The sequence below is a fragment of the Hylobates moloch genome, unplaced genomic scaffold (assembly GCF_009828535.3).
Source record: "Hylobates moloch isolate HMO894 unplaced genomic scaffold, HMol_V3 SCAFFOLD_15, whole genome shotgun sequence".
Classification (NCBI taxonomy): domain Eukaryota; kingdom Metazoa; phylum Chordata; class Mammalia; order Primates; family Hylobatidae; genus Hylobates; species Hylobates moloch.
The window spans coordinates 37378555-37402884 of record NW_026652290.1 but is presented as its reverse complement, the minus strand read 5'-3'; the positions used below and the strand labels follow the sequence as shown (position 1 = coordinate 37402884).

The 24330-nt window shown below is 41.7% G+C and overlaps 2 protein-coding genes across 8 annotated transcripts in view; one reads left to right on the top strand and one right to left on the bottom strand.

Annotated features, from left to right (window-relative positions):
• Window positions 1–24330, top strand: part of CUNH2orf49 (chromosome unknown C2orf49 homolog) — a 40956-nt gene that overhangs the window by 6920 nt on the left and 9706 nt on the right. For 2 of the 5 annotated variants that reach the window (XM_032177398.2, XM_058428591.1), the window contains one exon: window positions 762–4649. In XM_032177398.2, the coding sequence (XP_032033289.1) occupies window positions 762–818 (57 nt within the window). In that variant the 3' untranslated portion in view covers window positions 819–4649. Of the gene's footprint in view, window positions 1–761; window positions 4650–24330 lie in introns of those variants that run through there. The other 3 variants (XM_032177397.2, XM_058428592.1, XM_058428593.1) reach the window with 3 other exon arrangements.
• FHL2 (four and a half LIM domains 2) overlaps window positions 16575–24330 on the bottom strand; it is a 37497-nt gene continuing 29741 nt past the window's right edge. For all 3 annotated transcript variants that reach the window (XM_032177342.2, XM_032177343.2, XM_032177344.2), the window contains exons 4-6: window positions 23408–23577; window positions 19025–19211; window positions 16575–17180 (exon numbers count right to left, since the gene is read on the bottom strand). In XM_032177342.2, coding sequence (XP_032033233.1) covers window positions 17029–17180; window positions 19025–19211; window positions 23408–23577 — 509 coding nt within the window. In that variant the 3' untranslated portion in view covers window positions 16575–17028. The remainder of the gene's footprint in view (window positions 17181–19024; window positions 19212–23407; window positions 23578–24330) is intronic.

The following is a 24330-nucleotide window of genomic DNA, read 5'->3' as shown; positions in this document are numbered from 1 at the left end:
ACATTTCCTATTGACTTTGTGTTTTTGTTGTGTTGTTGTTTGTTTTTTGAGACAGTCTTGCTCTGTCTCCCAGGCTGGAGTACAGTGGCGAGATATCAGCTCACTGCAACCTCCGCCTCCCAGGTTCAAGCAATCCTCCTTCCTCAGCCTCTCGAGTAGCTAGGATTACAGGCGCCTGCCACCACACCCAGCTAATTTTTTTATTTTTATTTTTGTAGAGACAGGGTTTCACCAAACCTGTTGGCCAGGCTGGTCTCAAACTCCTGACCTCAAGTGATCCGCCTGACTCGGCTGGGATTACAGACGTGAGCCACCTGCCCAGCCTATTTGCATTGACTTTGGATTGTTAAATTGTAAAGTTGATGGAGGAGATGGGCTGGACAGGGAGAAAGCAGATCTGGAGCAGTCGGTGGTTTTCAACTCTGATTGTATGTTAAGATCACTTGAGGAGCTTCCAAAAAAGAGCAAAAAGAAGTCAGAGCCTTATCCCCCTACCTTTTATGGATTCTGGTTTAATTGGTTCTGGGATAAGACCAGGCCTGGGGCATGTTTTTAAGTGCTCTGAGTTATTCTAAACTACACACATTTGAGAACCACAGAGCTAGAAAACTCACCCGTTTCTTTAAATATATTCCCACCAGATGGCAGCAGTGATCGTCCATTAATATATTAATAGTAAACCTTGGTTGTTTAAAATATTCGTTTTAGTTGTTTTCTGATATTTCTGCAAGTATAAACTGATTTCTGTTCATGTCTTTCAGAATAACCTGAAGCCCCCACAAGCAAAAAGGAAGATACAACATGTTACTTGGCCCTGAAGAAAAGTTTCCAAAAATGTAAATATACCGTAACTGTAGTTTTTCAAATATGTTCATATATATTGACAATATTTACAGAAATCCTGATTATTGTGGAATTTTCTTAAGAGGTTTCAAATAGGTTTTAAAAAAAAAGGATTTATTTTCCTTCCCTTCTTCCCTCCCTCCCTTCCTTTTTTAAAATTCTTGCCTGTCTTGCCCTGATTAGGAAAGAATATCTTTTTAAACCAATGGCTTAGTATATGTCATTTATATTGACCCTACTGAAATCATTAGCTATAAGTGTGCTATAAAGCATCCATTGAATTGGCCAGGCGCAGTGGCTCACGCCTGTAATCCCAGCACTTTTGAGACTGAGGTGGGCAGATCACCTGAGGTCAGGAGTTCGAGACCAGCCTGACCAACATGGAGAAACCCCATCTCTACTAAAAAATACAAAATTAGCTGGGCATAGTGGTGCATGCCTGTAATCCCAGCTATTCAGGAGGCTGAGACAGGAGAATCGCTTGAACCCGGGAGGCGGAGGTTGCGGTGAGCCGAGATCACACCATTGCACTCCAGCCTGGGCAACAAGAGCGAAACTCCATCTCAAAAAAAAAAAAGCATTCAGTGAATTTTAGGAGTTACTCTCATTAGCCTTGTTCAGTCTTTGGGGGAAATTTGAGATTTTTGAGATTTTTTTTTTTTAATTCAAATATTTTACTAGTTTGCTTGCCATTTTTATTTCTTTTACAAAGCAGAAGCATATAACAATTTATCACAGTATTTTAGTAAATATTGCAACATTAGTCCTTAAAGGTTCACCAAGAAAAGCATCTTTGTAGTACTGCTGGAAAACTATTCAGAATATACAGATAAAAATGCTGTTCTTTAATTGCTTACATTGTTTCTTCCCATAAAAAGCAAAAAGGAATCAGTGCTTGCTATTGCTCCTTTCCTTGAAGTCATAATAATTGATATATATATTATGAGTTGACTGGTTGATTCTGTACCTGGCCCATCCTTTAGAATGTTCTTGTCATGTAGCAGTCCTACCTACTCTTTTCGTGAGCAGTCTGTGATCTCACTCTGTGAGTTCAGCTATTACTCGCTTGTGGGAGCTTAATCTTTTCAAAATGAAGTTGATTTAAAAAGTCTTCAGGCAGAATAATCATGTTGGAGGTGGTATTCGATGGAAGAAAGTTTAGAGAATTAGGAGTGGGGGTAGAATTCTAGAATTTTTATAAGAGTCCAGGAAGCATAGCAGTCAGGAGCAAAAATTAGTCTAATATGGAGTAGGCAATAGAGGAGCTACTGGAGTCGGAAGTCACTGCAGAGTGCAACATAGGAAGATGGACTCCTAGCTTACATGAGATTCCCTGCAGCTGTAATATAGACAATTCCCACATGGCTGTTCCACACAGAATTACCTGCTAAGGTTTTTTGTTTATTTTTGTTCAAGTGGTATTTTCACTCCAATTGTATAATGGAAATCAGTGGGAAGATAGGGTTTACCTTGTATTCATGAGTTCTAGTTTCTACTGTTCTGCTATGTGTTTCTAAGCAAGAGCAAAGGATACTTCATACTTTTTTCGTTATATGATTGATCTTCAAATTGGAATTTACCTTTTTCAATATGTTTTAAAGTAGTCTTACTCCTCTTTTGATTTGTTAAAACAAGCATTTTAGTTCAGCTATTGAATAGCCTTCCAAAAAATTAATTCAGCCTTGCAGGTAAGTACTGTACTAAGACTTTAACCCAATAGTTTTTAATCATTCTGCCTTTATTCCAGACTGTAAATCTGTACACATAGGATAAAACATACTAAGTATTGCATAAATTGTTAACGTTACACTAAATTGTTATCTGCAGGGCTGACAGACATAATGTTGGTGGGCAACTGTGATCCTATACATAAATATATGCAAAAGGAGATTTTAAAAGTGCAGATTATGATTGACAAATTTTATTTTATATTCAGTTGTCCTTTCTGCTTCCATCTGTGTTTCTCTCTTAGTTGAGAGAGAGTTAGCCATTTGACGATTTTAAGTCAGTGGGAACTTATTTTTAGTTACTCAATAAAATTAATATTTTATTTGTATTTTAACTTACAGAGTAGGTTGGTAATAACAGCTGAACTGTGTAACATTGTTGCTTCAAATTGAAGTTTATATTATGAACATTCAGAATCAATGCTCATGTAGCAGCATATTATTGAGCTATTTTGAGTTTGAAATGTGGAGAAACACTAAACCATGTACTATGTGTTAACATAATCCCACCTTCTTAGAGCTTTGTTCTTTCTGAAGGTGTATGGAACAGCTTGTCTTGAAATGTCTTTCTCCACATAATGAAGCATGCTGAATGCTGGGAATCTGGAGCAGCAGCCCTGGGAGCCCTATGTTTTGAAGTGTTTTGGTTTGCTTCAAAGGTTAGAAGAACTTGATATGTATGGCAAACAACTTTAGAATACTAGTTACTCACTAACATAGGTGGGTAATGTTGCTCTTGATTCTATATTCCAGTAAAGCCAGCTTTTCTTATTATTGGAGTAGGCAAATGAATGGCATTAGAGTTAGTGGGTGGCTTGTAAGTTTTAGTTATAGGCACTTTACCACTTCCTGCCATTAGCAGGCATCGTTGTTTTTTCTTCCTTTCCCTCTTTGTTCCTTATTTTCCCTTTCTCCTTACACATTTTCTTTCTCTACTTTAATTCTCCTTCCTCCTTACTGTAGATCCCAAGCTTCTGGCTTAGGTTTGCAAGTCATATTGCTTGGCCCTCCTCATTCACTGAGAGGTGAAGATAGGCTGACCCCCTGTCCTCTTACATTTGAGGGATCATAGACTGCTGTGTGAATTCTGGAAAGTCTCAGGACCCTACAGTACCAGGGCACTGAATGGCTTCTCAATGGCTGTAGAGACAGTACAGTTTTCCAAAGTAGCCTAATTCATCTGGACAGCTACCAGGCACTTTGGAAAGTTGGTTCAGTTACTACTATGAGGCCATAATATATTTGCTAGTATTAAAGTTCTTCAGAATTGGAATTACTATTTGAAATAATATTTTGGTTGACTTAAGTTTTGAGAGACGATTCTAAAATTGATCTAGAGACTCATTCAATAGCAATGTGACCTTTTAAAAACTTACATTAAGTAAAACTGCCAGTAGATTAAATCATATATATATGTATATATATGTAAGAGCTTCCTCTATTTACTACTGTTGAACTTCAGTAATTTTTAGAGGCTAAATAATGGTCAGAATGTTTTTAAGTGTGCTGTTTTATTAAATGCTTGTGCAGGTTTTGTAATTCAGTACAGAAAAGTTTAACCTTGTACATTTTTGTATGTAAAAAGTCTTTTAAGTAGCCTTATCCTTATTTAAATAAACAGAATAAAATTACCTTGAGTAGGTCTGTTATTCTTATTAAAATGGAAAAATGCTCTGTAATGACTTGATCTGTTTTTATTTGAATAAACAATTTTGGAAAGTATTCATTATAGTACAACTTCCTATACCTGGATTGATTAAGATCAGATGTGATTCGAGTAGTCCAGCCATATCTTGTAGCCCTTCTTTGAATGAGAGGGTGGCTGGAGTGGTCTGGTGCTGGGATATCATGGTGCTACAGAGCCTGGCATGTTGACTGTCACTACATGTTGAGGGATGGAAATAGAAGTCTCTGAACTTCCCATGTAATATTAAAGCTCTTAACAAAATGAGGCAAACTAGAGATTCAGTTGAGAGATTTTATGTTAGAGTGATCTGAAAAAAAGTTAATTTATAAACTGCTATCTTAATATTATTATATTTGGAGACTGACGCTCTAAATTAAATAACTTGGAAAAGGCTCACGTAACTTTCTGCTTTGTCTTTTGTTTTGTTTTAGAGATGAGGTCTTGCTTTGTCACCCAGAGTGTGGTGCAGTGGCATGATCATAGCTCACTGCAGCTTTGAATTCCTTGGCTCAAGCGGTCCTCCTGCTTCAGCCTTCTGTAGCTGGGACTACAGGCATGCACCACCACACCCAGCTTCTACTTTGTAACACATAGATTCTTCATTTTTTTTGTCTGGACAGAAGAGACAAAAATCTTATTTCCACTTAGATTGCTTTTACTAAAGTGCATTTTACTAACTAAAGTACATTACTTTTTCAGTTGTTTAGTAACTTGATCATCTTATTGTGGAATAAAAAATAGAGATTTGAATTGCCTGTATATTTGTTGAGCACCTACTATGCTAGCTCTTGGGAATGAACAAGGCGGATTAAGTACTTGCTTTCATAGAGAAAACAGACAAGTGAACGATGAAATAATGGGTAATTGTAATGGTAGAAAATAAAACGGTCAAGAAATGGTGAAGGATGAAGAAAATAGGATGAGAAGCTATTTTAAATACAGTGGTTAGGAAAGGCCTCTGAAGATACTATATTTTGAAGAGAGCATGCCTAAGGCATAGCTATGGAAAGCTTTCAGGAGAAGCATTCTACATGTGTCCAATTTTAGATGGCTGCATACTCCTCCCGTCAAGGCTGGAGTCAGCTTCCCACCACTTGTATGTGGACTGGCCTTGTAACTTGCTTTGATCAAGTGAATGCTTCTGCTCTTACACTTGGACCTCTGCTCACAGCCATGTGAAAAAGCCCAGGCATACTCACTGGAAATACATGGCTCACCCAACACCCAACAGCCAGCACTAACTGCCAAACATGTGACCGCTAGTCACCTGTCCCCTCCGGTCTAGCTGCCGGCTGACCAAACCTGCATGATGAGCTTCCTGGTGGGATTAGTCCAAATTGATGACTCTCAGAATCATGAGTAAATAAAATGGGAGTTGTATAAAGCCACTAAGTGTTGGGGGTAGTTTGCTACCCAGCAGTAGGTAACAGGTCCCAGACAAGGACAAAACATGAAAGCCCTAAGGCTTACTAGGTTCTTAGAACAGAAAGACTGGTGTGGCTCAAGTGAATGAAAACAGGGGCAGTGGTAGTATAAAATGAAGTCAAAGAAGGTAGGCAGGAGCCAGATGATGTATGAATGTAGGACTTTGGATTTGATTCTAATACCAACTGGAAGCTGTTTGTTAACTGTTGAGACTTAACCACGCATTCAGTTTAATCAAAAATAGACTAGTTGAGTAAGTCTATAATAGCCCTATCATTTATCCTCAAGTAAAATTAGCCAAGTTTTGTTTTCTTTTTTAATCTTCAGGTAAATAGTTTAAACTAAAACTTACTTCTTTGACTAACAGTTAAACCTTTAGGAGACTGTAAAATGCTTTACCAGTTATGGTGAAAGACAAATGCTTTTCATAAATATAAAACCATCCTGTCTTTCAAAGCCTTCTGTTATGTCTGTTCTGCCTTGCTATATAAGTTTTTAAAATAAACTTTTAAAAAATAAACCAGGACAGTTAGATTTCTGGAGAAATTGCCACAGTAGTACAGATTTTTAACATACCCCACACTGTTTCCCTGCTAACGTACATTCGTATGGTACCTTTGTTGAAATGACTCATTGTTAACTAAAGTTGTTAATTTTTTTCGATTTTCTGAGTTTTTCCCTAATACCCTTTTACTGTTCCAGGATCCTACCCAGGATACCATGTTATTTAGTTGTCATGTCATGTTAGGCTTCTCTTGGATGTGACAGTTTCTCAGAGTTTCCTTGTTTTTGATGACTTGACAGTTTTGAAGAATAATGGTCAGGTAAATACCTGGAGAATGTTCCTCAATTGGGATTTTTCTGTTTTTCTCATGACTAGACTGGGGCTCTGTGTTTTGGGGGGAAGACCACAGAGGTAAATTGCCATTTTCATCACATTATTTTGCAGACACATGCTGTAAACATGATACCACTTTTGAGGTTAACCTTAATCTCATTTGGCCGATGTAGTGTTTGTCATTTTTTTCCACTATAGTTATTGCTTTTCCCTTCTAAATGTCATTTTTGCCCACCATCCCCCCCGCCCAAGAAAAAAGATTATTTCTGTTTCCCCTTTTCATACATACTGTGCTCTTTGGAACAAATTCACTTAAGGAATGCAGAGTTACTTTGCTGGTGAAGTACCTAAATTATTTGGAATTCTGCACAGGAGACTTAACTATTCTCTACCATTAATTTTATTCAATGATTTATGTCAGTATGACTCATGGATACTTATTTTATATTTTGGGTTAAAGTCTAATGTGTGTTTTTGTTTTGTTTTGTTTTTTAACTCCAGTTCTTTCTGCTTTGGCCATTGAAAGCTCTTTCAGTTCCCTCCCGTTTCCCTGTGACTTATCCCATCATTGTGTTTTCTTTGAACACATCCTTTCTGGTACTATAGGATGCTCTAGTGTCATTTTGTATATTTCTTGCCCAAGCCCTAGAATGAGCCATTTCTCTCTTTTTTTTTTTTTTGAGACGGAGTCTCGCTCTGTCGCCCAGGCTGGAGTGCAGTGGCGCAATCTCGGCTCACTGCAAGCTCCGCCTCCCAGGTTCACGCCATTCTCCTGCCTCAGCCTCTCCGAGTAGCTGGGACTACAGGCACCCGCCACCACGCCCGGCTAATTTTTTTGTATTTTTAGTAGAGACGGGGTTTCACCGTGGTCTCGATCTCCTGACCTCGTGATCCGCCCGCCTCGGCCTCCCAAAGTGCTGGGATTACAAGCGTGAGCCACCGCGCCCAGCCGAATGAGCCATTTCTCTAAGGAGCCTTTGCTCCTTTTATTAAAAACTGAGCTCTGGGTACTAAGTATGCTGATTGCTACTGGGGTGTCATTGTTTTTAGGCCTCCTCAACTGACAGAGCAAGGAAATATATGTATGTATATTAACCCCTATAGGTGTACATTTCTATAGATATTTCTATATGTAACCATCTGTATCTATAGTAACTAACACATGAGTTCATACTATGTCTCTAACTCTAATCTATTACCATGTTGATCGTTCCAGACTTCCCTTGCATGTCTGGAACCTCCCACTCCAACAGTGAGAAACATGGCTCCTACCAACCACCATCCATTTACTTAATTGTTCAATTCCAGTACACATGTATAGAGGTTGCAGAATTGTTAGCCTGTACCCATGTGAGAAACGACTTTATCAGCTAGATGAGAGTGATTATGTTCATTCCTTTTGCCTTTAATCTTACAGACTCCACTCATTTCTAATGTTGCTTAAGTCATATCATTTAAGATAGTTTCACAGTTTTGTTTTAATGAAAAAGAATGTCAAATAGACTTTTCTCTATTAACAACAAAATAAATCCCTAGACAAACATCCATTCAACAGTTTTAAGGTGTCTATACTTAGGCTCCAAATAAGGAAATGGAGTAAATAAAACATGGTCCCTGTCCTCAAGGGCCTTTTCTTCTTTTGTTTGTTTGGGTTTTTTTTTTTTTTTTTTTTTGAGATGGAGTCTCGCTCTGTCACCCAGGCTGGAGTGCAGTGGCAGGATCTTGGCCCACTGCAACCTCTGCCTCCCGGGTTCAAGCGATTCTCCTGCCTCAGCCTCCCAAGTAGCTGGGACTATAGGCGCGCACCACCATGCCCCGCTAATTTTTTGTATTTTTAGTAGAGACAGGGTTTCACCATGTTAGCCAGGATGGTCTCGATCTCCTGACCTTGTAATCTGCCCGCCTCGGCCTCCCAAAGTGCTGGGATTACAGGCGTGAGCCACCATGCCCGGCTGGGCCTTTTCTTCTTCTTAATCTGAGTTGTTCAATCTAGATAAAAATTTGAGAAGGAATCTGAAGAACACTTAACAAAGTCACAGTATTCTGTGCACTAGGTAATTTACTAGTTATATTTTTTTAATTCCTCGAAGCCTAGAGAAACCCATCAAAAACAAACGACTGGATTTTTCTTGTAGAAGATCCTCTCTGTCTTAGTCCATTTTCTCTCCCTATAACAGAATACCACAGATTAGGTAATTGATAAAGACCAGTTTATTTGGCTCACAGTTCTGGAGGCTGGGAGGTCCAAGAGCATGGCACTGGCACCTGGTGAGGGTTATCCCATGGCAGAAGGCAGAAAGAGCAGCGAGTATGCAAAGCACAGAACTTGGACTGAACTCATCTTTCTTTTTTTTAATCAAGAAATCACTTCCATAATAACTGCCCTTGTGATAATGGTATTAATCCATTCATGAGGACAGAGTCCTCATGGCCTAATCTCTTCTTTAAGGCCCTGTCTCTTGATACTGTTTCTATGGCAATTAAGTTTTCAACACATGAACTTTTGGGGGAGACATTCAAACCATAGCACCCTCAGAACGTAGTGAGTAAAATGCATAAATGCTAATAGATATCAGGGATGAAGTCAGTCTGCTCTTTTATAACAGAGTTCTAGTCTCAATTTTTTTTTCTTTTTCACTGAAAGGTCACTACATACATTTTGGCATGTATGTCACCTGGACATTTCCTTCTCAGTGTTTAAAAACTCATGTATTTAGAGATGGCAGTTACCCCATCTTCATCTCTATGTGTAAGAAAAAAGCTCATGTTTTAGGGGACAGTAGTCTAGGAGTCAAGATTTCTGATTTCTAGTGTGTAGGCCTCTTTGCAGTCTTGAGTAAGCTTTATTCTTCCTGGGCTTCCACTTCCTCCTTTGCAAAGGAGATGGATTTCACTCTTATCCTTGAGACTCTTGATATTTCTAGAATTAACCTTATGCTTATCCCTAAGCCTCTGTAATCTGTCATTTAATAACTAGGCAGAAAATGAGAGGTGCCCTCAAGTCTGAATGGGCATCACTAAAGATGATTGAGAATTGAGTATATATTTTAAGTTTCTAAAGTAATATGATTAAGTGATATGCAAGTTAATATAACTTTTATTTTGCTTTAATATAACTAGTTTTACAAAGTCTTGTCCAAAGGAGTTAGGGTTTATTTATTGTGCTGACTTAAAGACTTGAGAGCAGCCCTCTGCTTACAAATTGGATAGTGTCTAGTTGTAGCAAGTCCACGATGTTCAGTACATATACCTCGGGCTTCATTTTTGTGATCACAAGGATTTCTTTACTAGTTTCTAAAGTTCTGCTCTACTAACAGCACCGAGTTCTTTTGCAGGCATTTCTCTAAAGTTTTTCCAGAGATAAAGCTTTCACTAAGGGCAATATTGAGGGAGTAGTAACCATTGTAGTTCCAGGGCACATCGCACCACAGCAGATATATTTAATGAGTTTCTTGCCTTGTTTATGGTTCATGTAGAATGACTGCCTCATCAGTGAAACTGTTTCTTTCACTTACTTCAGTGACTAAATTTTCATTGTTCTGGTTGAGGGTAGACTAGTTCTATTAAGCATTTTATAATACCCTGGCCGGGCATGGTGGCTCACGCCTGTAATCCCAGCACTGTGGGAGGCCGAGGTGGGCTGGTAAGTTGAGGTCAGGAGTTCGAGACCAGCCTGGCCAACATGGTGAAACCCCATCACTATTGAAAATACAAAAGGTCAGCCGGGAATGGTGGCAGGTGCCTGTAATCCCAGCTATTTGGGAGGCTGAAGCAGGAGGCTCAACTGAACCCTGGAGGCAGAGGTTGCAGTGAGCCCTGATCGCACCATTGCACTCCAACCTGGGCGACAACAGCAAAACTCCGTCTCAAAGAAATTTAAAAAAGAATTTTATAATATCCTAAATATTAAATATTATTACAAAGTTTAAATATGTAATTTATTCTACAAGCTAGTTGTGCATTTAAATTAAAGCTTAAACCAATGAAATAGATGTAATTAATGTAAATCTTAACATTGTAGAATGTGTAACAAAGTAGAAGTAACTAATACAATATTTATAATTAGGTTTTTCATTTGCTAAACATTAGAGAAAAAGGCTTGCTCTTCTTAAATGGAAGGAGCAATTCTGCTGGGAAAAAAAATGGGTTTTTTAAACATAAAAGCACAGAAGAGCTGACAGGCTAAGAGACAGCAAGAACCCAGAGAAGCAGGCGATTTTGTTTGATGCTCTGTTGAAACTCAGCTGTAGTTCAGGTGACTGTAATGTAAGGGAGAGAGGTCAAATCTCTGAGTGCTCCAAGAGGGGAACCTAATAGGTATGACCTCAAAAAACACCACCACGTATAAGTGTGAATTCGAAATACATCTTTTCTTTTCATGGATGGAGGGAGGGAAGAAAAAGAAGGAAGGAAGAATAGGAAAGGGAAAGGGGACGCAGTGGGGTGGAGGCAGGCAAGCCGACTCTCATACAGACTTGTAGCTAAGATTTACATCCCCAGGAAGGTGAAAGTAACTCTGGAAATGACTGGGAAGTAGTTCTAGTCTGGTGGTAGCCCCGGTGTCTGGTAAAGACAATGACAATCATCTCTGCAGGAAGACATCCTTATTCTAAGTCTCAAGAAACACCCCAGATAACTTTTTAAACGTAGTGATTAACACAAGTCAAAGTTATCCTTGCATATAAGAAAACAGTGGACCCAGTGTGGGCTGCAACAGAAACATCAGGCAGTAGAGACTGACCCCCAAAGGTTTCACATATTGTAATAACCAAGTAAAGATCAAACAAGTTGGCTTGCTGTTTAATGAAAAAAGAGACAAGCTTTAAAGTAACTCAGTGTACTCAAGTGAACTCAAGTTCAAAGTGTAACATATTTTAAACTTTTAAAATTTTCATTGAGTTATAATAAAATGCTGTAAAGTTAGAAAAGTTCTAAGTTATATAGCTCAGGAGAAAAAATGTGTGTGTGTGTGTGTGTGTGTGTGTGTGTGTGTGTGTATCACTACCCAGATCAAGATACACAATACAGCACAGGTGGCAGGTTTTTCTGTAAAGGTCCAGATAGTAAAAAATTGCCAGCAAACCAATGCATAAATGAACATACATGGCTGTATTTGAATAAAACTTTTTTGTTAAGAAAACAGACCAGGTGTGATGACTCATGCTGGTAATCCCAGCGTTTTGGAATGCCAAGATTGGGGGAATCACTTGAGCCCAGGAGTTTGAGACCAGCCTAGGCAACATAGTGAGACCTCATCTCTACAAAAAAAATTTAAAAAATAGCCAGGCATCAGCCAGGTGTGGTGGCCTACACCTGTAATCCCAGCACTTTTGGGAGGTCGAGGCGGGTGGATCACCTGAGGTCAGGAGTTCAAGACGAGCCTGGCCAACATGGTGAAACCCTGTCTCTACTAAAAATACAAAAATGAGCTGGGCGTGGTGGCAGGCACCTGTAATCCCAGCTACTCAGGAGGCTGAGGCAGGAGAATCACTGGAACCTAGGAGGCGGAGGTTACAGTGAGCCAGGATCATGCCACTGCACTACAGCCTGGGTGACAGAGCGAAACTCTGTCTCAAAACGACAACAACAAAACACAACAACCAGGCATGGTGATGCGTGCCTGTAGTCCCAGCTACTTGAGAGGCTGAGGTGGGAAAATCACTTGAGCCCAGAAGTTCAAGGTTACAGTGAGCTGTGATCATGCCACGGCACTCCAGCCTGGGCAACAGAGCGAGATCCTGTCTCAAAAAAATAAAATAGGAACGAAAACAGGCAGTGGGCAGAATTTAGCCCAGGGACCATAGTTTACAACCCCTGATACAGAATATTCCAACATCTCATTGGTTTAGTTTTGCCTGTTAACATTTGTTTTGTGTACTTTTGTATATGTATGTTTAATTTCCCAATTTAATAAAAAGTCTTAATCATATAGCTATATTATTTTACATCTAGCCAGAGTTTTCTCATTATCTTTGGCATTCAGCATTTTGAATGTAATGTGTCTGGGTATGGTCTCTGCATTTATCTTACTTTGAGTTTTTGAGCTTCTTGAATATGTAGATTAATATTTTTCATCAAATTTGGGGCCTTTTTCAACCACTAACTCTTTTTTTTCTTTTTCTTTTTTAAGAAGTTCTCACTATGTTGTGTAGGCTGGAATGCAGTGGCTGTTCACAGGTGCAGTTTTCTCACACTGCAGCCTCAAACTCCTAGACTCAAGCAATTCTCTCTCCTCAGCCTCCTGAGTAGCTGGGACAACAGGCGCATGTCACTGCACCTGGCTAGTCGTTAACTCTGAAAAATATTTTCTCCTGTTCTTTTTTTCTCTCTCCTAGCCTTCTAGTCCTTCCATTACACATATGTTGGTATGCTTAATGGTTTCTCACATTTCTCTGAGGCTCTTTTCATTTCACTCTTTTTTCTGTTTTTCAGATGGTATAATTTCTGTTGCTCCATCTTCAAGTTCACTGGTTTTCTTCTCCCAACTCAAATCTACTATTGAGCTCCTCTAGTGAATTTTTCATTTCGTTTAGTATACTTTTCAACTTCAGAATTCCATTTATTAAAAATAATTTTTATCTCTTTATTGGTTTGTTTGGTGAGTAAAGTCATCTCTTGGTATCTGTGGGGGATTAATTCCAGGACCCCCTACAAATACCAAACTCCGTGGATGCTCAAGTCTCTTATATAAAATGGCACAGAATTTGCATATAACCTATTCACATCATTCTGTATACTTTAAATAAATCTCTAGATTACTTACAATAATACCTAATACAATGCCTACATATCACTTCATTTGCATGGATTCAGCATAGTACTCAGCATGTGGAAAATCCAAGTTTTGGATTTTGGAACTGTGTCAACTTTTTTTTTTTTTTCCTAAATACTTTTGATCCACAGTTGGTTGAATCCACAGATGAGGAATCCATGGATATGGAGGAGCAACTGTAATTGTTCTCTTACCTTCCTTTTTTAAATATGATTTCCTTTAGTTCTTTGAACAAACATGTTTATATGTTCAGCCAGTGTTTGGTCAGAGGTTCTACTTAAGCACTTTGAGCTAATAAGATTTCTGCTCTTTGCTGATGGATCTGTTTATGCCTTAGAGAATGCTTTCAAGTTTGTTTCACATCTGATTGCTCCTGAGTGGATACAGCCCAGTCCATACATACTTCCCGAACCTCAAGGATAAACCAGATTCCAGGAGGGCTCTTCTTGGCTATCTCTTTCTCTGGTTTTCTGTGTTAAACTTCTGGCTGGTCTGTCATTTTGCTTTTTGCTACTAATAGCATGGAGTTACCAGCCCCTTCCTTAATGGCTCACTGGCAAGATGTCTTATTGTTTTTGACAATCCCCTTAGGCAAAGATTTCTCGTTCTCCATACCAAATACCAGTCCCCTTGGACATAACTGCTGAGTTACCAGTCTCAGAGCCTGGATCTCCTCTGGGGGCTGGACAGCGGCCTGCTTCTCCAGGAGTGACATCCCTTCTCTGTGAGTGGGTTGATAGCGACCGGTCTTCTCAGATTGCCCCTCCCAATGTGGAGCCTCCGCACTAAGCAGGCTAGGGTAGGGGCAATTGGAGCTCTAGGATTCTCAGCCTGTCGCACCTGGGGCAAAGCCCTAGACTGGTAGCTGGAGGAAGAGAGACCCCTTAATTTTTGGCTGCATTGATCCAGAGTAGAGTTTGTCACATGAAGCTGGGGAGTGGGCATGGGATAGGATGAGGCTGTGGCTCAAATGCCACAGACTCACTGTTCTTCCTAAGACTTAGTAGTGGATTTTCCTGAATGAATGTTTATTTGTTGTATGCTTCTGGGGAAATTTTCAGAGACTTTGTGTTGTGTAGTTTATATACAAGTAATTTCCTTCAGTAGGAAGAGGGTCGGTCAGCTAAGCCCTGCACACCACTATCCGTAAAGTCCTGTCAGTCAATGCTTTTAGCCTTGGCTGGGCTGCTTGGAGTCTGGCCTAAGTATACACGGTTCAGTTGTCAGCCAGAAATTTCTAAGTTCATGCAACGAACTTGGGGCTCTCCTTTTCAGGATTTTCTTCCTCACTTTCCAGAGGCTGTTTGTCCCAAACTCTGGTCTCTGGTTCCTCAGGCCAGTAAGACTGCAGGTTTCCTAACAGAGTTTTAGATCCCTGGCTGGGGCCTGCCGTTGGATAAAAGGCCAAAAGAGGAAAATCACCCAGTGTCGTTCTCTTCTTCCAAGTGTCTACCCCCTGCAATATCTGCCTGCTTTGGATCATGCTCCAGTGTTCTCAACAATTAAATAAATATTTTGTCCAGAATGACTGTTAATTTGGAGGAGAATTAGTCCAATTGGAGCTATTTACTAGAAGTGGAATTCCCCCTAACCATTAATTTTAGAATGGGTAATTTAAGGTTGGGAGAGTCTATGGTTTTAATGAGGAACAGGTAAGATGTTCCAAAATGAAATTTGGAGTGCTTTTACTTTTATATTATGAAGTAGAAAACAGCAAAACAACTAACAAGGGATGAAATTATTCTTTTTAAGCAAAACCTCAAGTCAACTATAAATCCAAAAGACTCACTCCAGACATTATCAAACATTCTAACAGTGACTACCACTCAGATTAAGAAACTGATTTCACATATGCTCAGCATATATCAGACTTGATTTCCACCAAATTTTTCTGTTGCTCAGCATATCATTTTATTATATTGCATTGTCTTAGAAAACTAAGGACAAAAAGTCACTGATGCTCCCATTCTAAAGAGAACTGTGCAATGTTCTATCCCATACATTGGCTCCGTGCTTCCCAACTGTATACTGCTATCTGAGATTATTTCACAGACTACTGCCACACTAGTAGCTCAGAATGTTATTTTTACTGTAATGACTGTGTGTCTCTCCTGCTTTACTGCCCTTTTCAAAAACACTGAAGGCTCCCAGTGTGCCCTCAATTGCGAGGGTGTTGAGAACATAAAGATGAACAGGATGTCATCTCTGGCCTCAAGTTGCTTATGTCCTTGTGCAATCTTTCACTTTATGGAAGTCGGTGTAAGATGTGGATCCATAACACTGGGACAGAGCCGATAAGCTCTGTCAAGAAAAATGACCTGAAAATTGGCTTCACTGTCAGTTTATGTTACTGCATCAAATGCAGAGGATCACATTCCAAGAGAAAGAGTATGGGAAAGACAGAGAAGGTAGCCAGGTGCGGTGGCTCATGCCTATAATCCCAGCACTTTGGGGAACTGAGGCAGGTGGATCACCTGAGGTCAGGAGTTCGAGACCAGCCTAACATGGTGAAACCCCATCTCTACTAAAAATACAAAAATTAGCCGGGCATAGTGGTGGGCACCTGTAATCCCAGCTACTCAGGAGGCTGAGGTAGGAGAATCGCTTGAACGCAGGAAGCGGAGGTTGCAGTGAGCTGAGATTGTGCCACTGCACTTTAGCCTGGGCGACAGAGTAAGACTCTGTCTCAAAAAAAAAAAAAAAAAAAAAAAAAAAAAAAAGGGGGAGAGAAGGTAGCAAGGAAGAGGTGCCTGGTGCTGACTGAAGGCTTTTTTTTTTTTTTTTTTTTTGAGATGGAGTCTCTTTGTCTCCCAGGCTGGAGTTCAGTGGTGCCATCTCGACTCACTGCAAGCTTTGCCTCCTCCCGGGTTCATGCCATTCTCCTGCCTCAGCCTCCCAAGTAGCTGGGACTACAGGCGCCCGCCATCACACCTGGCTAATTTTTTGAATTTTTAGTAGAGACGGGGTTTCACCATGTTAGCCAGGATGGTCTCGATCTCCTGACCTCATGATCCACCCACCTCGGCCTCCCAAAGTGCTGGGATTACAGGCGTGAGCCACGGCGCCCAGCCGAAGGCTTCCTTTAAAGGGTGTGATGCTATTCCAGTTGGCAATGCCCCAGGCCATTGGAACTGCACTTCATACAGTGACCATGGGACCATGCAATAAAGTGTTACTTAGACTCAGTGCCTCAACCTTTAATCATGATTTCACACACTGTGCCTTAGACTCAGTGCCTCAACCTTTAATCATGATTTCACACACTGTGCCTGGCAAAGATTGTGTTCTGAATAACTTTATTGCAAGTCACATAACCTTGGTTTAGACTTGACGCAACAGGAAGTTACAGAGCTGTAAATACCAACTGGTCATTACCTTATTGAGTTTAGCAAACTTTTAAGTTCGTGACATATGTTAATTGCACTTAAATAGGCAGTGAGAGAAAGATTTATAAAGACATCATTCAAAAGGATTTTTACATTTGGGTGTGCCTTACTCGATTACAAAAATTTCAAACCATCTTCCCACCTAGGGCCTAGGGCGAGTTTTGTCTTTCCCTGGGACTGAACTAGCACAAAGCACTAAAGGGTTTAAGCAAACGTGAGTATCACTGAAATGCACTAGAAGAAAGTCTCGATGTGGCTGGAAGAAACCAGAAGGCAAGATTGCCTGGGTGAGAAAGAAAACATAAAAATCTGTGTGTGAGATCACAAGCAGCAACTTCTCTGTGTTGACTTCAGATGTCTTTCCCACAGTCGGGGCACAGGATGTCGTCCCTCTCTGTGAGGAAGCCACGCCCCACCAGTGAGAGGGAGCACTTCTTACAGTTAAAGCAGTCGTTATGCCACTGCCGTTCCTCAAAGGAGATGTATTTTGTGCCGCCAAGTCCTGTTAACAGAGAGAAAATAATACCGGATGAAGAAAGAATCAGGCCACTGGGACTGAAGAAGGAATTCTGGTTTGATTCATTTCAAAGTTTGGATTGTGTAATATGGATAGTGTGAATTTCTAGTGACTGGGTGTTGGGAATCCATATATAAATCAGATTCTGTGCACAGCCTGGAGGATCTCGTGAATATCAGAAGAGATATATAAACTGGTTCCAAAACAATGTGATAAGTGCCATCAAAGAATGCTGACTGTGTATTTGTTACGTGTTTTCCCACAAAATGAAACTCCACAAGAAGAGGGAGCAGATTTCTCTTATGTCTTCACTAGGTGCCTCATGTTGCCTGGTGCTCAAATTTTTATGACTTAATGATTGAATAACTGAAGGGAGTGTAGAAGAGGAAAAGGTTAATCCTCCCTGGGATGGCCAGGAAAGGCCTCACAGATGAAGTGCGACGTGGGTGGGAATGAGGGGAGAGGGATATTGTTGCAGCAGGAAGATCCTGAGAAAGCTGCAGACAGATAGAATGGAATCAAATATTTAAGGTACATTGGTCCCTGATTGTAATACAGTTGGTTTTTACCTAGTGTTTTTTCTCAGTGCCACAATAACCACAATTCACATTCATATCTAACGTTTTACATTTAAAAGTGCTTTTATGTAGATTGTATCACTTTATAAAGCTTAATGTTATAAACATTTACCTCAATAGAAATTACTGCTGAAAACAGCATGAAAGATGAGTATGTTCTGGCAAAAGATTACATTTTCCCCCTAAATCATTCCAAGGGAAATCTGGTATATAAACGACCAGAAACAGATATTTTAACATAGGTAAAGTGTAAATACTATGCTTTCCTTCATATTTTAATTTCACATGGAAATGAGCTCTGCATTACACATGAGAGAACTGTTTCAGTGACCTGGGAAGATGAGTTAGTTGAGTTAGGTGAACTTGGTTCTAGGCCTAAGGGAAAAGAAAGTCAAGGAGAAGCACACGGTGGGTGTATAGATGTGTTTCTGTAGTTACACTGAAAAGCCGCATAGGAAAGCCAGGCCACCGGGTACTCCAAGTGTCTGCCACCTTCCTCTGATAGGAACGAACCAGTCAACTGAATGCAACGGGATTGCAAATCCCGCGTCATAAAACTTCTCCTGTGTTATTATAGAATACACACTTTTCTCTCCCCACCCAGTCACTAATTTGTGTAGTGATACGTGATGACCATTTAAAGGACTTTAGTGTGGAGTCATCTGTTCTCCACACTGAATTTCTCCAGCCTGCTTAATAGTCTAGTCCAGAAGCCTGGTCTTCCAGCCAGCCAGATTTTGGGCTCTCACTTAGCCAGATTCTTTGGGGGAATACAATATGAAAAACTCCTTAGAATGTACCCTCTGCCCTCATATAGCTATGGCCTTGTGGTAGAAATTTCCCACTCAGATGCCTTGGAGTACAACCGTCCCACTAAGATGCTAGAGGACACTTCTAAGAACACAGCACAGCTGCTAAGCCTGAAAAGGCCAGTTTTTATTGTGCTTTTGTGGTGTCACAGGCTCACAAACTGCAGTTTTAGAGATAATCCAACCCAAAGCCAAAACTAAACCGGAGCACAGGCCATATGGTTGTGATCACCGGGTGGGTTGCAGAGGAAGTAATCATTACTTGCTGAAGCATAGCCAGTGCACCAAGGAGAGGAAAGCAGGTAGACAGAAAAGTCTGCTGTGTTCAGAGCCTTAGGGAGGTCTGGGAAGTTTAGGGATCTAGACAGGGTCACATGCTAAAATGCTAGGCCTTGTTCAAGCTTCCAATCGCTCTTCGAAGTGGGGACCCCAGGACACTCACCGCTGATGGGGTTGGTGCACCCAGCACACTTCTTGGCATACAAGTCACAGAAGCAGTTCAGGCAGTAGGCAAAGTCATCACGAGCCGTGAAGCGCTGCCCAGACAGCTGCTTCCTGCAGGCGGTGCACACGAAGCACTCCTTGTGCCAGGGCTGCTCCCGGTAAGTGACCCCTCCTGTGGTGATGGGCTGCAGGGATGAGGGGGAGAGTTAGTGTGGCCTCTGTGCTTGGCAGACATCTTCAGTCTCAGCTACTGCCACTGGATGATGCAAGATCCTCATCCAGAAAACGTCCAGTTTGTTGTCACCAAGAAGCTGCTTTACAAACTTCACAGTCACTTGTTACCCTCGCCACACGCTTTCATTCCAGTGTCATAGGCCCTGGCTTTCCCATTAGTGAAACTGGAGCTTGGGGGTTGCCCTCAGCCCTTCCCAGGGATGCTGGGGATCTAAGGCATAGGGCGCCTCAGTGGTGTTGCCACCTTCCTGAGCAGGGAAGCAGCACAGTGGAGGGGGTCGGGATTCAATACAGCATCAAGGAGACCTGGGTTTGAATCTTTACCCTACTCCTTACCAGCCCTGTGGCTGGGAGCAGGTTATAATAAAGATCTCTGCACTTCAGTTTTCTCATCCAGGAAGTGAGAGTGATGAGGTTAAATGGGTAAGTTGATGAGGAGTCCTTACTTAGAAGCCTGGCAGGGCCGGTGGCTCACACCTGTAATCTCAGGACTTTGGGAGGCCGAGGCAGGTGGATCATTTGAGGTCAGGAGTTCGAGACCAGTCTGGCCAACATGGCGAAACCCCATCTCTACTAAAAATACAAAAAATAAGCTGAGTGTGATGGTACGCCTGTATTCCCAGCTACTCAGGAGGCTAAGGCAGGAGAATCGCTTGAACCCTGGAGACGGAGGTTGCAGTAAGCTAAGATCATGCCACTGCACTCCAGCCTTGGCAACAGAGTGAGACTCTGTCTCAAAGACAAAACAAAACAAAAATCCTGGCAAGTGGTAACTTCTCCAATGCCACTCACAAGCCTGTCTCTCCAGCTACTTATGGTGAAAGAAGGAAGAGACTTAAAGGACAGCCGGGACTGGCACCTGCTGATGCCACAAGAAGAGATGGGCATCATGGAAGTTTTGGGAAAAATAAGCCAGATGCCTTCATTCTCACTTGTATTGTGGTCTTAGAACATCTGTGAGGTGAAGCTGCAAAGCCACACGAGGTGGAACTGGCCATCAGTACCTCAATTTACCTGGTATTTTTCTCCAAATGTTGCATCTCACATTCTATTTAAAAATGAGTGCTTGGTGGAGCTGAGTAAGATATCAGAGGAATGTAGGTGGCCTCAGCTTGGCAAACGAAGGCCATGGAAGATGGAGTGCAAGCACCTCACAATCACACTTTTTTGCATTTTATTTTTTGAACATTTCGGTATCATCCAGTAACTCCTTTGGTTTTTAAATAAAGCTTGTGAAGTAAGAAAGATATTATCGTAATTTTATGGATGAGTAAACTGAGACTCAGAGAAATTAAAAAGTGACTTGCCCAAGAATTCATAGCTGGTTAATGACAAAGCAGGAACTAGAATTCCAGACTCCCTTCTACCTTGTATTCTTTTCATTAAACCATAAATCATGAAGCATCTTCCTATAACCCACCCCATTGCACAAGAGAATGAACACAAAACACACCTGGTTGCAACGTATCCATGTGAATGCAGTAACCTGTGTGTGTGAGACATCTCCTTTGCCTGCAACATACATCCTCAGTACTCCCTTGCTCCAGATTCCATGCTTCCCACCCACATCAGCTAACTTGATGCCTCTGAGCATAGCATGGCTTTCTCAGAGACTCCTTCCCTAAACGCCACCCTGGCCCCCAACTCCTCAGGTTAGTTGAGGTCCCTCCATTCCACACTCTGCTCTTCTCCTCCATAGCACACTGCTCAGTAACTACTGACGGGTTTGACACTGGAGTGTACTTCCACCTAGACTACAGTTAAGTGTCTGCGTCTTGTCCAGCATCGGATCCCCAGTGCCTGAGAGGGCCAAGTTCATGTCGAGGAATGGATGCTTCTGGCATGAATGTTTTTGTGTGTATTTAATGAACATTAGTTTATAAATTATAAATTTATTAATTTATATTAATTTAATGAACATTAATTTATAAATTATAAATAAAACATAATTTGATGCACACAAAAGGCATGCATCCCAGAGGACGTGTTGCTTTCATTTCTGCAAATGAATAAAGCACACATTGGAAAGATGACAGAGGAAGAGCAATTCAAATGAACTTCCATTAGGTCTTGATGAGAAAAACAAACCAAAATAAAAATGAAAAGGGGAGAGAACAGGGAAGAGGGTTCCTAAAATAAAAGCAGGAATGAGAGCTCAATCTAAGAATAAAGAAAAAAACGGGAGTTCGTGACCAGTCTGGCCAACAAAGTGAGACACCATCTCTACTAAAAAAAAAAAAAAAAAAATACAAAAATTAGGTGGGTGTGGTGGTGGCACCTGCCTGTAATCCCAGCTACTCAGGAGGCTGAGGCAGGAGAATCGCTTGAACCCGGAAGGCAGAGGTTGCAGTGAGTTGAGATCATGCCACTGTACTACAGCCCAGGTGGCAGAGTGAAACTGTCTCAAAAAAAGAAAAAAACAGAAGCATAAAAGGAGAGGAAATAAAGAGAAATTTAAAATAACAGTAAAGAACAAATGGCGCCAGGCGTGGTGGCTCACACCTGTAATCCCAGCACTTTGGGAGGTGGAAGCAGGTCAATCACCTGAGGTCAGGAATTCCGAGATCAGCCTGACCAACATGTTGAAACCCCAGCTCTACTAAAAATACAAAAAAATCGGCTGAGCATGGTGATGCATGCCTGTAATCCCAGCTACTTAGGAGGCTGAGGCAGGAGAAATTGCTTGAACCCAAGAGGTGGAGGTTGCAGTGAGCTGAGATCAAGCCCCTGCACTCCAGCCCAGGTGACAGTGTGAGATTCTGTCTCAAAAAAAAGAACAAATGGAAACGAGAGAAAGGCTGAATGGAAATTTGGAAATTGGTAAGAATACTCAGCACTTAGAAAAGGTGCGGGCAAGGTGGGGACATTCTTGCCTAGGCCAGCCAGGTACAGGTAGCAGTATCGGGGATGTTTCTCCATGGCCCAGATGCAAAGGTAGAGGCCCCAAGGGCAAAACAGCAGAAGCTGGGTGAGCAGAGTCAATAAGAGGATGAGAGCAAACAGAACCTGTGATGAGTTCCACAGCTGGCACTGCCCAGGGCGAGTGAGCAGTGGGAGGGTGCCACTCAACAGGCTGACACAAATCCTAACAGCACAGAGACGCTAGAAGCTACAGCATAGTAAGAGTTGCGTGTGTGTAAGAGTCAGAGGGCACAGCAGAAAACTAAGCTACACCCTGAAGGGCGTAGGTCAGGGGGCAACTGGGCAGAGAGATGGCTTCCTACAGATATGCAGTTCCCTTTCTTTCTTTAACCCTAACAGAGCCATGACTGGAATGGCACATTATCGAGTCAGTAAGTTTATTTATTTTCATTTTTTTTAATTTTTTGAGATGGAGTCTTGCTCTATCACCCAGGCTGGAGTGCAGTGGTGCAATCTTGGCTCACTACAACCTCCACCTCCCAGGTTCAAGCGACTCTCCTGCCTCAGCCTCCCGAGTAGCTGGGACTACAGATGTGCACCACCACACCCAGCTAAGTTGTGTATTTTTAGTAGAGATGGAGTTTCACCATGTTGCCCAGGCTGGTCTTGAACTCCTGACCTAAGGTAATCCACCAGCCTTGGCCTCCCACAGGTGATCCACCAGCCTTGGCCTCCCACAGTGCTGGGATTACAGGCGTGAGCCTCCATGCCTGGCCAGAGTAGATACATTTAATAAATGATCTGTCCCATATCCACGGGGACAGACTTTTCTCCTTTACTTTTCTTCTCACATCCGTCTCTCTCTCTCCTCCCTGCTCCCTCCCTTCCTCTCCCTGCTCTTCCTTCCATCTTTCTCTCCCTCTCAAGCTTGCAGTTGTTTTCTTGTTTTATTCATGGAGAGAAGCTGAACAAGACAGCTTTGGGATAGTGGCTCCCCTTCCCTCTAACCACAGGTCATCGACATGAGAACATATTTAGAAATGGTCTAGAAGAAGGCAGGGTTAAACGATTTGATCACAGAGCTCAACAGTGTTGATGTCTTTGAAAGAAGGATGGGCGCCAAGACCTAATGGATAAATGCTTGGAATGTAAGACAGGACAGGCACAGCTCCTATGCCATTTAAGTATCACGGGTATCCTTGTTTTTGGAAAGAGAACTGACAGACATGGACCATGGAGGCAAATCAGCCAGAACGTGCAAGGGCCAAGGGGGAATCTGAGATACCTTTTTGCACTGAACGCACTGCATAGCATGTTGTTTCTCATAGCAGGGCACACAGAAATTCTGATTGTCTTTGGGGATGAAACTCTTGGTTCCAATTGGCTGCTGGCAGCGGTGGCAGATGAAGCAGGTCTCATGCCAGCTGCTGCCCTTGTACTCCATCTTGCGGGTACCTGTCATCAGAGTCAAGAGGAACACAGCAGAGTTATGGTTAGAGGGGTGTGGAGTCCCAGCAATCCACCCACTGAGCTTGCTGCCCTCTAGTTTTATGACCAGAGCAAGTCATTTCAGCTCTTGAAGGCCCGCCTCTAAATGGAGGTAATTCCTATTTTGTGCAGGGCATGGACTTTGTCTTTTGGTTCACTACTGTACACCCAGCTCCTAGAACAACACATGTACATTTTAGGTACTTAACATTTATTTACTGAATATCATGGTTAGGAATGTTAAATCTAAAAAAAGTTAAGTCTCTCTCAGCAATGCAAAGTATAAAGAGAAGTGTGGCATAGCTCCGATGAATTCCCATGGAGCGTGACTTTTGGAGTCTAGGGACTGTATTCACCTACTGCACACCTGATAATGAACACCCTGTCTGGTTCGCAGCAGGATGGAAATAGCTGGAGTGTGAATGAACCTGGAACCTTGAACCTGATTCAGTGAGCAGCCTCTACAACACTCACTTTACATACTGCCTGTTGAACCAAGTTGTGATGTATCTTGGTAGTTTTATGAACTGTACTAAGTGCTATAATTAAAACCTACATGTAGTTTTTTTTTGTTTTCGAGACAGGGTCTCGCTCAGTCACCCAGGCTGGAGTGCAGTGGTGCGATCCTGGCTCACTGCAGCCTTGAACATCTGGGCTCCAGGGAAACTCCTGCCTCAACCTGAGAAACTAGAACTACAGGTGCACACCACCATGCCTGGC